Source organism: Pygocentrus nattereri, chromosome 3 (genome assembly GCF_015220715.1).
Source record: "Pygocentrus nattereri isolate fPygNat1 chromosome 3, fPygNat1.pri, whole genome shotgun sequence".
Classification (NCBI taxonomy): Eukaryota; Metazoa; Chordata; class Actinopteri; order Characiformes; family Serrasalmidae; genus Pygocentrus; species Pygocentrus nattereri.
Window position 1 is genome coordinate 16042448 of NC_051213.1, and position 13407 is coordinate 16055854.

The following is a 13407-nucleotide window of genomic DNA, read 5'->3' on the forward strand; positions in this document are numbered from 1 at the left end:
ACTGTTTTTGCATCCGGCAGTGTGTGAGCTCAAGGGTAGTTTGGACTAACATATTTGTACTAGCTAGGATACATTCTCAGAGTGGACAACAAAGCACTTTTGTAAGTCAAATAAGAGCATATGCTAAATGCCATAAATGTAAATGTAGATGTCTGTTAAACAAGAACCCAGGATTAGAAAAGCAAAAATGTAATTTAAACCCAGCACACTGAGCTGAGTTACTGTGGTTATAATGACCCCTGGACCACACTTTTAGCACAGCATTTTCAGCACTCCTTCAGTGTCTCAGGGGATCTTTTTTTGGCCAAAGCTGTGCAATAGTCTTTTAGCTTCATGTGATCACACAACAAATCTGTAGCAACTTGACAGATTTTGGCCTCATGAGTCTGAACTTTAGCACCCAATCAGCAATATTAGCTCACCTCCCAGAGGCCCAGGAGTCGAGTAGAGGAGATGTCTTCAGGATTAAGTTTGAGCCCAGTCTCCTCCCTCAGCTCCCTCAGGCCGGCATCCAGCATCTAACACAGCAGGAGCACAGAAAATGAGGCCATTGGTAAGTGAGTGAAGATGTGCAACAAAGGTTTTCTGCATGTATAGGTATAGGTGGATAAAACCACACCTTTTCATCCACTTCCACATGACCACCTGCAGAAAATGAGAACCATCATTAGTTCATGCTACATGTGTTAGCATTACTCAATCTTGCCCCATTTATCTTTATTACCTGAAACTTCAGTTAAAAGCTTCAGAGGTTCATATGGATCTTAAAAGAATAAGTGATGATCTAGGGTCCACTCTATTGACCATAAAAATGAATTCCTTATGACATGATCAGCACTAATGACCATATAATAACATTTTTAGGTTAGGATCAGCAGTCAATTTTTAGTCCACAATTTTAACCTATAAATAGGTTTATTTCATAGTTTTATTCACAGTTTAGCCCACGTGCTATAATCTTTAGCTCATAGTTTCTAAAGAAGACACGACACCAATATCGTAACCTTATGTATCACCTGTAAACATTACTGATAATGTTAATGATAATGAATATGGCCAAATGTATGCGTAAACCTGACTATCACATCTGTATGAGCTTGCTGGTATGCAGCTATAAAAGCCATGCTCCACTCTTCTGGAAAAGCTTTCCACAAGATTTTGGAGTGTGTCTGTAGGCATTCAGTCAAAAGAGCACTTGTGAGGTCAGGCACTGATGCAGAATGAGAAAGTCTGACATGCAATCAACGTTCCAATTAATTCCAAAGGTGTTTGAGGTCAGGGCTCTGGAAATTCCTCCAAACTCTTCATGTAGTCTTGACAAAACGGTACAAAGTTTGCTGTAGTATTAACATTACCATTCACTGGAACAGAGGGTCACACCCAAGCCCTGAAAACAGCGCTTGGAAATGCACATAGTAATCTTAGGCTTGTGTGCAGCTGCTCGGCCATGGAAAACCATTTCAGTAAGTTTCCGACACACCCTTTTTGAGTTGATGTTGCCTCCAAAGGCAGTTTATAACTCTGTAGTGTGTCATGCACCACTGGATAGGTGATTTTTATGCCTTTTGTACTTCAGCACTCAGCAGGACTGCTCTGAGTTTGTGTGTTCTACCACTACTGGGCTGAGCTGCTGTTGCTCCTAGATGTTTCTATTTTACAATAATAGCACTTACAGTTGACTGGGGCAGATCTAACCAGACAGATATTTGACAAACTGAAGGCATCCTATGACAGTGCCATGTTTAAAGCCACTGAGCTCTTCAATACTACCTATAATATAGCCAAAATTTGTCTGTGGAGATTGTAAGGCCATGTGTTTAACTTTACAAAGCTTTTTGCAACAAGTGTGGCTGAAGCACCGGAACTCGAAAATTAGGACATGTGTACACATATTTTTGTCCATATAGTGCAAGATCCTATATTCTTGATTAAAAAAAAACCCAAAGTTGAAAATGGACTAGTTTTAATTTCACAAGATCAGCATCTAAAATTAAATCATTATGCTCAAACAGCTCTACATCCTCACAGGACGAAATGAGCAGCAAACAACGTGCATGTCTGCTCTTTCAAGACATTTTAGGACTGGATTGGATTCATGATTTTTTCTCTCCAGTATTGTAACCTGCATTTTCTGCTGCTATAAATGAAATCCACAATTGCTGCCATCTTTATAGTTTATCCCATAGGGCTTATAAATTCTGACCTTGAACAAAATGAGACCGACATTCAAGGCTCCTCCTTACAGCCAAGTTTAGCTAGAAGATGAGCATGGGTTTCTGGCTGCTACATCAGAAGACGGAGGACGCTTTCTGCAGCACCACACTCACCAGGCGGGACCCATACATTGGGGAAAATCCTGAGTGTTGCAGCCCGCCTGGTCAGCAACAGCCTCTGATTGGCTGTCTCCAGCAGGACGGCCACGCCCACATCCACCCCACGGTTCAATGTATCTGGAGGTAGGGAGGCTGCCTCTGAGTGAGAGAGGAATTTGATTGGGCAGAACGGCGCCCTCTACAGGCAGAAAGTAAGTTTAACCCACAAACAACACACAAGATCTACATCAGGATTCCTCAGTTCGTTTTCTCTGCACATTTTAGAGTTTCGCCTGCTCCCAGCTGGCCTAATTTACTTTATCTACTAATTAACAAGCCTTTCCGGAGTTTAGGTATTAGAGCAGGGGAAGCAATAAAACCAAGAAACACTGCTTTACATGATAACATTACGATATCCAAGAAATGGAAATAGCAAACATCTTTCATAGACATGTTAACTTCAGCCTCGTTATGTTAAGGAAGGTGATGCTGATCATACTGATGTGTGTTGAAATCTAACCTTCAGGGTAACGCCCCCTTCCTGACTCCCCTCACACAGAACAAATCGATTATTCTCCAGGGAGCAATTCACAGTGGCTTGGTCGTCAACGCTTCCTGTAAAGTGCCCAGTAATGCTCTAGAAACAAACGGGAGAAGTCGCAGTGATCATAAAATTACAGTTAAAAACACAAACAAACACACCCTGCTCATCATGTCTGACACACTAACTCTTACACAACCAACCTGAACAAACCGGGCACACTGCGGGGCTGCGTTATCCTTCGACAAGTGAACAAGGATTTTTCGTACCTTCTCCATTTTTAACAATTATTTAAAAAACATTTAGCACGGGCTAATGCAGCCGGAAAATGGCGAGCGAGCTAGCTGTGGCCAAAAAAACGGAACGTTAGGAAGATAACTGGATAGCTAGAAAAAAGACAGCCAACCGAAGGAACAGACTTGTCTTAGTCCACATAAAACACAGGCCATAGGTGAGAAACTCTTTCCAAAGTGAAGTGACAGCTCAAACCAAAACCCAGTCCTCGGCACAGAAGCTCTCCTAAAAATGGCTGCTGTTTTTTTTTCATAATAAAAGTCGCGTGTTAGACAAATAATAATTTATTTACAGTAATGTGGATTGCATATGCATATATATATATATATATATATATATATATATATATATATATATATATATATATAATTCTTACTATAATACTATACATATATGTATAGTAATTCCAGATTATTCTATTACAGATGCATCAGGTGAAGTTTGTGTAGACAGACAATGTTACAACTTACATGACTGAAGTTGTTATGCTTGTTCATTCAGTAGGGCTAAATGGGTTTTTACTTGATTTGACAGCCTTGCATAACTATGTTTTACCTACTGTTATGCCAATTGACTGTTGCTGCACATCAAAGCACACATTTGCACACAGTTAGCTGGCTAATAGTGACAGTAGATTAATATAGCTAATCACTCCATCAATTAGCTGATACTGATCAATTTGAAGACTAAATAAAAAAAACAAGGAATACTAAAACAGTAAAGTAAATGAATGAACATTTAAGCCATTAAGACATAAACAGAGGCTACTAGTTTTAATCACATTTTCATGCTATTAGTCATGGGAACCTCATATATTACCACAGCGGATACTGCAGCATCCGATCTTGAACAACCCAGATAATGAATACTTTCTACCCACAGGCTGAACAAGCTGTGAAGCTTTGAGTCCTTCCCCATTACCATTACCATTTCATTTTTTTCTTTTTGTTTTTCACTTTGTTTTTTCTGCACTGTTTTTACTAATTATATTTTGCTGCCCTGCTATAGAGTAATTTATTGCTTTCTTGCTTTCCTTTTCATTTCTTAAATTAGAAAAACAATTAAAATTGTGTAGTAAATTGTATTTATTTTAAGTAACAATCATCCATAAACACACATGAAACTGTCTACATTTCACATTACTACATATAAAGAGGTCATATAATACAGGCACAATGTAAATCTCACATGCTGTCATAAAGGCAATGATATACTGACACAAACAGTATTGTGAACTGACAACACATGCTTCCACAGGAGGATTTCACAACACCAGTTGAGCCCTTGAGTGAGGGTTCAACCTCTGACTTATTGTTTTTAGAGTGTCCAAAATTTTGGTCACAGGTGGTGGCACTTACAAAGTTGGCAGTCATCATAGCTTTCCTGAAGTATCAGTAAAGATAAAACAAGATGACAAAAAAAGCCAAGCAATGCCAGTCATTTATCGGTGTTCACACTTAGATGATTCTGACATTGTTCCTCCCCATTAGAAACACACTCAGTTTCAAATGTGTCTTCTAGAGTATACTGGGTAACATTAATCAAGCTTTCATTCTTTGGCAAAATCTTTATACGGTTATACTTTAGTGCAAAAATGCAAATGCATATTTTTTGTGCATTATTTATTTCTTACAAATATGCTGATGGTGATTTGACATATATTACTGTGTAATTTCAGTAGATTCCTTTCTCGGCCCAATTCTTCTTTTCTAAGGGAAAGCTTGATAACTGTTGTTCAGTATTTTCACTAGTTTTATGATTTGCCTGATGTTTCATGCAAATGATGTCCTACAGTACTACAGGCCAGGCTTGCATTAATCAAGCACCAAATGAGCACCAGTTTACCATATCATACTGCTTCACCCATAGTTCTTCTGAGTTTCTCAAGCAGTTGTCATCCAGCTTAAACATTTTGTGAGAGTCTGAGAGTAATCCGTCTTAACATGGTTTAGCATTTCAGAAAAGATCCCTTACAGTTCCAGTTATACAGCATTCGTATCTATCGTTAACTGTTGCTACTACAGATGTATTTTCATGCGAAGAAACTACTGTCTATTATTGCAAAAGGAATGAGGACCTAGAAGCCATTTAGCTAAGCTATTAAAATCATACACATTTTCAGAGCCGGAAGGCGAGAAAACAGCCAAACAGTAGACAGCTAGCCATTTTATCTACATAGAAATTGTTTACAGTCACAAAAGGTTTTTTTTTCTTTACCTGTGAGTGTTTTGTAGGTGAAACAGTCCTCTTTTTGATTGGTGTGAAACTGTGCTAAAATTGTTGATCATATATTGTGAGTGTCTTTTGTAGTGTCAGTTCCCAGCATGCATTCCAGACTTGGCTTGTCCTCCAGAACCGTACTGTGGGTTTGCTGTGGAGTTCGGAATGGGCGTCATCTCCTGCGGGCAAACAGGGAAGAGAATTGGAAAACATGAAAAAACAGTAAATGACTCAGAGCAAGTTAATTTTACACCCACATTCAACTACAATGTACTTCAATGTAGTGTTACAGCATTGTACACTACACTGTTAACACTGTAATTACTACAGGGTTAACTTCCATAACCCAAATAGCTCAGTTACAGTAACACTGTACATTAGTGAAAAAAAGAACAATGCAAAGCTTGACACAACAGCCATTAAAGTACAAATTCTTAATATGAGTGCTACAAAAAAGAGAATAAAACATATTTTAATAGAACATTACACAGAAACCTTGACAACTAAATATGATATCAACGTTTTAATATTTAGTGTGTCCACTGTCCTTTATTATGCCTTTCATTGCTTTCTGGGAGAATTGCTTTCAGGTCATTTTTCCACACCTCCAAAGTTCAGTCTTACAAGTTGGCTGCATTTTCTGCTTCTCACAAACCTAGTAATCCAAATCACGTTCAGTGACGTTGAGGTCTGGACTGGTCAGTCAATTGTTCTAAGAAACACCAGCAGCTTCTTTGTTTGATTTGCAAATTTTCTTCTTTTTGTCTATTTTCTTTTTTATGTAACAGAACCATGATGTCATGACTGGCCCCTCCCAGTCCTGTCCATGTGTTCGTGTTTGTGTTTTGGTCTAGTCCACCTGTTTTCTTTGTTTTGGTTCTTAGTCCAGCACCCTTGTTTAGTGACTCCGCCCCGATTGTTCCCACCTGTTTTCCGCCTGTCCCTCATTATCCTTGTTTGTATTTAAGCCCTGTGTTTGCCCCTTGTGTTGGGTATGTATGTGTTGAATGTTGGAATTGTTTGATTTGTTTTGACGTGCTGTTGGTATGCTTGTTTGAGTTATACGTTTACTATTTGTTCTCTGTGTTTAGCCTGTGGTCTGTTTGTCATGTCTGTCCTGTGATCTCTCCGTGTTGGCTGTATTAACCTGGACTGTTCCGACCACGACCCTGGATTTGCCCAAAATAAAACTCGCTTGTCTCCGCACATGCGTCCGTCTCCTTATCGCTCCATCATGTTACACTTGACAGGTACACATAATGTGGACAAAAATAACTGTAGATTTCTTTCAGCAAGAGTGGAGCTTGATTTTCTCCTCTCTCTCAAAGATGAAAGCTTTACGTGCTGTTTGCCTGATGGGGACAGTTTGGTGGTCTACCAGGTCTTCCATGGTACACAGAAGTCTCATTTTCTCTGTCCTTCTCATCTTTCAATTATTTTTGAATTTTTCCACTTTGACTTTCCCCCTTTCTTGTGGCACTTGATTATCTTATATCTAATGTTCTCAGAAATATCTCTTGAAAAATGAATAACTTGAACCTAATGACCATTTTGACAAGAAATTAATTAAATGAAGTACTGTTTCTTCAGCATGCACAGGTTTAGAAAACCCTGAAAAATGTAAAGCATCACAGCAATAACCTGTGAGGCCAGCTTGTGCTTACCTTAATAGCACTAACAGACAGGGCGTACAGTCCAAAAAGAGCCACAACCAAACCGATTATACATGCCAGCACCAAAGAACCAATCAGAGTGCCCAAAATGCCGTTCACCAAAAACTGCAATTACATTTAGAAAGAAAATAACAGAAAAAGTAAATATAACATTCAGAGTGATGATCACTTCATGCCTCAGTTTCCCAGACATGGATTAATCCTATACTGGCACTAAATTTCAGTACCAGTGGTGATTGATATTGGATTTTTTTTTAGTTTTTTAAACTGAGTATAGGCCTAATCTAGGTCTGGTAAACTGATCCTACATGTAAATTAAGTATGTATTTAGTTCTAACCAAGAAAACTTACTATATAAAATGCAATAATATGTGAGATGCTCAAAGGGAACAATGGAAAATGTTATACTTTACTTCAAAGGGCAATCTATATTGCAATATCAGAGAGGCTTGCTTATCAGCTAAGAACAACTGTTACCCACTCCATGTTATACAAGTGTGTAAGCCAGTTACATAAAACCAAAGGAAGTAGACAAAAGTACTATTGCCATTGATTTTTCTCATTAAAAATACCTCTTCTGCTTCTGTGTGTTAGACTATCCAGCCAAAAAAATGCATGTGAAAAGCTTACTAGACAGAATATAACTCACCTCCTTATGGCCTCTTTTCTCCCCTTCACCACAGCAAGCCCAAACTGAATGGAGTGGATCACAACACCACTGAAAGGAGCAGGGCAGAGCCTGGAGTCACACCTTTCTCACAGGTGATACATACCTTATTACAAAGTGTACTCCTTATTCTTCTATTTGAGTGGGAGTTCATTTTTAATGTTGTGAGGTACCTACTAGATGCTATTACATTTTATTAGCTAATCAGAGAATAACTCTTCAGTATATCACTGTATCAGACATTAAAAATGAAATTTCCCTTTTTTCTCACTTTTTGTGACTGAACATCAAGCATTCAGTCACACACACACACAAATATATATATATATATATATATATATATATATATATATATATATATATATATATATATATGTATATATGTATGTATAAAGTATAACATTTTCCCATTTGAGCATCATTGAGAAGCTTTTTAACTGCATTTGAACTCACCATGCACAAATGTATTTCATCTCAACACAACCAAGGGCTTTTTTTCAAGGCCAGTGTTCAGCATATACATTCTAGTTTTACGTCTCTCAGCCAAATGGTCATAGAATACTGGCAGTGAGTTACAGCTGCATTTTTCAGTCTATCTGTAAGACACAGGCTTATTAAATGGTGTGATAAATCAGAGTAGAACTGCATGGTATGGCAAGTGTTTACCTCAGTGTCTCTGTAATAGTAGGATTCCCCACGAAAAGGTACATGTCTGGCCATGAGACCAAATCCAACAATGTCAAATGCCGCAGTCAGCAACTGCAAAACAATGTTGGTACCCACCTGTGAAAACAAAAAAACTAATCTTTAGTGAATATACAAACATTACCAGCAGCATTCAGGTTACTTACACTGGCTGAAATGTATGGGGATACCCTGCAGTTTCGATTACTCCGAAATCTACCATGTGGCCCTAAGTCTAAAAGGAGTACAGCTGAACACATTCCCAGATGATAGAGACTGGGCACTCTCACTGAGCGACAAAGCGAGTGCTACTCATTACAGCAGATAGAATATCCACTGGGAACAAGCTCAAGGTGTCAAATTACAAAAACATAACAAATATGAAATAAATACAGCATCCCTGGGGTTACTATAGCTATAAATGCTGTAAAGAAGGAGGCTTTGTCATTTGATGTCACTGCAGGTACAATAAATCAGCCTTTGAGTTGAGTAGTTAGCATTTTCATGCAAGCGCATCAAGAGAGCAGTGCAGCAGCAGATTCAAGTGGATAAAATTGACTCGAGCTGTCCACTGTTTGAAACTGCATTTAAGGGACAGCGTCGACAAGCATGAGGAACTGAAAAAAACAAGCACAGCATCTTTTAATAAACTGGACAATAGCAAGACAGTGGCATTTACCTATTTGCCTTTTCTTTTGGCTCACACAAAAAGAAAAAAGTCAGAGCTGTTGAAGCTGCTGAGGTTGCAAGATTTCAGCTTTCAATCAGCACTGGGTGTTCTCCAAGGCTCTGTATTGCACTTGCCCAGCAGTTTCTAGCATAAAGAGGCTTAATAGAATTTATAGTAGACATTTATTGTAAAAATGTAGTAAGCGTGTGTTTGTGAGTTACTCAGGATTTTTTATAAACTTGTTCAGTCATTAAAAACATCCATTTTATTGTTGTGATCTGAAGACAAATGTTAGAGAATATAATGTGTCATACCAGACATTTAGTAGGCCTCCTACCAGCGTGCACCAAGACAATTCCAGTGATAATGAGCTGTAGAAAGCAGCAACAAAAAACATTATATTACACCAACAGTTTTAAAACAGCCAAACAACCTGCTAATGGCCCTATATATTTCTCTGCACTGTGAACTGTGTGTTTAACCAGCACAAAAGCCCAGCCAAAATTCAACCTTATGGCTATTAGTTAACCTTTCCTCTCATTACAGATCTTACTATTAAATATGAATAATTACTGATTGTTAAAGAATGAATTTATATAGATCCCTGTCACTGGGACAGTACTCTCAAAGGTACACCTCAGAACCTTTAGTCAGGGAACATATTTGTACCATAAACCAGTGAAATTATATTTTCTAAGTCCACTCAACTCATCTTGTCTGTAGGCTTTTTATTTGATTGTTCTGTTTTAAAACATTAGCTCTGTAATTGGATTCCAGCCTCACCTGTGCACCATTGAGAATGAGGATGATGATCTCCCTCTGGATGTGGTAGTGCAGTTTATAGACAATCGTGCTCAGAATGACTGCCAGTGTGCCAATAATGATCTCCACTGCCTAAAGACAAGATAAACAGTTTAAGGAATACCCTGGTGTTTTTCAGCTTAAACTCTACCTGTCTTCTCTGTAGCACATGATTGATTATCACAGACAGTTATTTTCTGGTACAAGAACAAAAAAAACGGCTACTGGCTATGTCTTATTATAACACCAGAACCAAACCTTGTATCTCCATTTTTGTCTTTTTTATTTATTTATTTTACTTTTATTCAGAATTCAAATATGCCAGCTGCTCATCACAAAATGTTTCAATTTCATGATGCAATAGAAATGCTTTACTTTAAAAATCTTGTTCCATTCATTTCAATTCAATTCATAGTTAAGAATGTTGTTTATTTCTGCCTAATGTGAAGTTACCATTCTAGAGACAGGGCACTTTGTTGCCACAGTGCTGATGAACATGTTTCAACTCAACACGTTTCCTTTTTTTTCAAGTAAGTGTAATGAAACATGCCAAAACAGCTCTAACTGGCCACATGCTACAGATAGAGATAAGGCTGATAAACAGCAAGAGTGCTTTTCTAGCTAGATACAACAATAATGAAGCCACTCATTTCGAAAAACAGACATAGCTACAGAAAAACAGACACAGCTACAGAGTCAATGGGAATAAAGTAATATTGAATGCAAATGAAAGGCAATTCATAGCATACCCCCCAAACAAGATGCTCTTTAAAATGAACTGAAAATGTGCTGTATAGTGGGCAGAGTCAGAGTCCTGTATGTTATTGATGCAGTTTGTTTACCATCCGTCAAACTCTCGTCTGAAATGTGCCTTAAAGAGGTGGCGTGTAAGACTGATGGCGCTGCTCTAAAGCTCTGCTCCATCTCTCAGCCTGCTTGTTTGTTTATGTGCATGGGTGTGTGCGTGCGTGGCTCAGTAACGGGCGTTTCCTTCGGACGAGAGTCTGATATCATTTAATAAAGGCACTAACATGCGCTTCGTTTTGAGCAATGCCAAGTGTTTTGGTGCCAAAAACAAGCGTTGATGTCTAACACACCCAGTCAGCTGCAGAAACAAATAAATAATTAAATCTGCCTGAATAACATTCCCACGAGGTCACTGACTGCCCTGCCGTCATAACGTGTAGTTCCATGGCTAAATGAGCGGCTTTGCTGTAGTGTGGTGTAGCACAGCACAGCTGGAAGGCTGGAGAGCAACTCACCCCGAGGGTTTTGGGCTCGGCGCTTTTGAACGCTTTCATCTGAGACGGGTACATCGCTCTGACTCCAGTCGGGGCTGAGCGCCAAAGCACTGTCACCAAATACAGCAAGTTAACGATCACAGCATCAGAACACACGCGCAGCCTCCTCTGGCATCATGCACTGCACGCGCACAGCCCCACAGCCTTCGCCCTTAAAAGTGAGAATCCCCTGCGGCTGTAAATGTGAGCGTTTTGGGCGCGTGCGTGTGCTTCTATAAGCGCTTCTTACCTTGTTCTGCAGAGCAGCTGTGCAGAGCTGGCCTCGTGCAAATCGAGGAGGGGTCGCTGCAGCCTGGGCGCGAGCACGATGCAGCACTATTGATGTAATCATGGGAGGCGATTGGAGGCGGGAAAAACTCAGCCTCTCTCTCTCTCTCTCTCTCTCCGTCTCTCTCTCTCTCTCTCTCTCTCTCTCTCCGTCTCTCTCTCTCTCTCTCTCTCCGTCTCTCTCTCTCTCTCTCTCTCTCTCTCTCCATCTCTCTCTCTCTCTCTCTCTCTGTCTCTGTCTCTCTCTCTCTCTCCTCTCTCTCGGTCTCTCTCTCTCTCTGTGTCTGTCTGTCTCTCTCTCTCTCTCTCTCTTTCTCTCTCTCTCGGTCTCTCTCTCTCTCTCTCTCTCTCTCTCTCTCTCTCTCTCTGTCTGTCTGTCTCTCTCTCTCTCTCTCTCTCTCTCTCTCTCTCTCTGTCTGTCTGTCTCTCTCTCTCTCTCTCGGCAGGACACTCATGCAGCACTTCACATGATGGAGGAGCCCCGGCCTGGTGTATTTTTAACCCACTTATGAATTATGTAAAGGATTTTGGGGGCTTGTCTGGCGGACTGCAGGACGTTCTGAATACGCACTGCTGCACGTTTCCTATGAGCACTGCATGTCACCGTTTCTTAAGAGATCAAAGGGTGTTAAGAGGGGATTTGTCCCCCTTTACTGCAGTAACAGGCTCTGCTCTTTTGGGAAGGCTTTAGATATTGGAACATTGCTGTGAGGTCTGGATCACTTCAGCTCATCCCAAAGGTACTGGACGGAGCTGCATCTACAGAAAACCCCACAGCTAAAAGCTTGGGGATGTTCATAACTCTCCAGCTGACACTTGGCATTGGGCATGATGATCTTAGGCTCATGTGCGGCAGCTCCAAAGCGTCCTTTGCTATTGCCAGTGCTTGAAGCTGGGAATGCGCAGTTGAACACCTGTGTCAGCAGTGGGTGCACCTTAAAAGGAAATTACATACATTTTTCACAGTTTCTACATAATTATATCATTAATATGTTAATAAGATTAATATGCTAACAACATGTTAAGTCATTCAAAGTGGTTTGATGTGAAATTCTGCAATCTAGAGAAACTTAGAGTCACTGTTTTTCAAAGCGGTCATGATAGGTACCAAAAGTCTAAAGCACATAATGCCTCTGAGAAAAATATGCTGCCTGATTTAGGAATTTGATATTTTTTTGCTGAAAGTTGATAACGTTTCAGCCTTAAACACATTTGTTAATTAATTCATGGAGATGTACACACAGGATAAAAGATAAAAAGGAAAAAAGTACACAAAGAAACACATTTTTCAGAATTACCATTATCATAACTATTTTATTGTGCTATTACCATTGTATATAAAAACTAAGACGATATGTGTATTTTTATTTGGGTAGTAAATATGACTGTTATATTCCACTCTGAATTACAAGATATGGAGAAATTAAAAAAAACAGGAATTCCAGTTTTAAGTAGCTGAATTCATTCATCATTGTGGTTGCGTGGATGCTTCTGAAGAATGTAATTTTTACAGCAGCTTGTTACACTGCCAGCAACATGGCTCAAAAAAGTAGGGATGGGGCAACAAAGTTGTATAATACTAAAAAAAAAAAAAAACCCTGGTGTAATGTCTCACAAATAAGATTAATTGGAAACTGTGTCAGTAACGTGATTTGATGTAAAACGAGCTACCCAGAGAGGCTGAGTCATTCCGTAGTAAAGATGGGGAGAGGTTCACCACTCTGTGAAAGACTGTACATGGAAAAATGCAACAATTGAAGAATAATGTTTCTCAATGTAAAAGAACTTCATTATCTAAGACACATAATGTCATCAAACGATTCAGAGAATCTGGAGACAACTCTGTATGCAGATGACAATGCCGAAAACCAGTATTGGCTGGACATGATCTTAAGGCCCTCAGGTGGCACTGCATTAAAATAAGACACAATTCTGAAGTTGAAATCACTGCAAAGGTTCAGAAACATTTCCAAAAAA

The 13407-nt window shown here is 39.4% G+C and overlaps 2 protein-coding genes across 3 annotated transcripts in view; both read right to left on the minus strand.

The window, feature by feature from the left end:
• Positions 1-3380, minus strand: part of nudt17 (nudix (nucleoside diphosphate linked moiety X)-type motif 17) — a 5771-nt gene extending 2391 nt beyond the window's left edge. Inside the window, exons 1-5 of the mRNA XM_017713111.2 lie at positions 3057-3380; positions 2833-2949; positions 2328-2511; positions 620-645; positions 423-518 (exon numbers count right to left, since the gene is read on the minus strand). Coding sequence (XP_017568600.1) covers positions 423-518; positions 620-645; positions 2328-2511; positions 2833-2949; positions 3057-3131 — 498 coding nt within the window. The 5' untranslated portion in view covers positions 3132-3380. The remainder of the gene's footprint in view (positions 1-422; positions 519-619; positions 646-2327; positions 2512-2832; positions 2950-3056) is intronic.
• An 834-nt stretch (positions 3381-4214) lies between these two features.
• On the minus strand, positions 4215-11545 carry si:dkey-7j14.5 (uncharacterized protein LOC556563 homolog). 2 transcript variants are annotated; one of them, XM_037536683.1, is made up of 8 exons: positions 11393-11545; positions 11125-11213; positions 9845-9955; positions 9376-9432; positions 8374-8490; positions 7690-7758; positions 7032-7145; positions 4215-5546 (listed from the first exon to the last, which is right to left on the minus strand). In XM_037536683.1, exons 2-8 carry the CDS (start codon positions 11176-11178, stop codon positions 5460-5462), a joined length of 609 nt encoding a protein of 202 aa, XP_037392580.1. In that variant the 5' UTR covers positions 11179-11213; positions 11393-11545; the 3' UTR covers positions 4215-5459. The 2 variants fall into 2 exon arrangements, with proteins under 2 accessions (XP_037392580.1, XP_037392581.1); XM_037536684.1 differs by lacking the exon at positions 7690-7758.
• Positions 11546-13407: the final 1862 nt, after the last annotated feature.

Excerpts from the sequence above, each read along its gene's own strand:
- si:dkey-7j14.5 (XM_037536683.1), bottom strand. The coding sequence starts at position 11,178 with ATGTACCCGTCTCAGATGAAAGCGTTCAAAAGCGCCGAGCCCAAAACC. Across the intron at positions 7,759-8,373 it reads ACTATTACAGAGACACTGAG|TGGTGTTGTGATCCACTCCA; the intron begins GTAAACACTTGC and ends TGCTCCTTTCAG. Across the intron at positions 5,547-7,031 it reads TGTCTGTTAGTGCTATTAAG|GAGATGACGCCCATTCCGAA; the intron begins GTAAGCACAAGC and ends GTTTGCCCGCAG.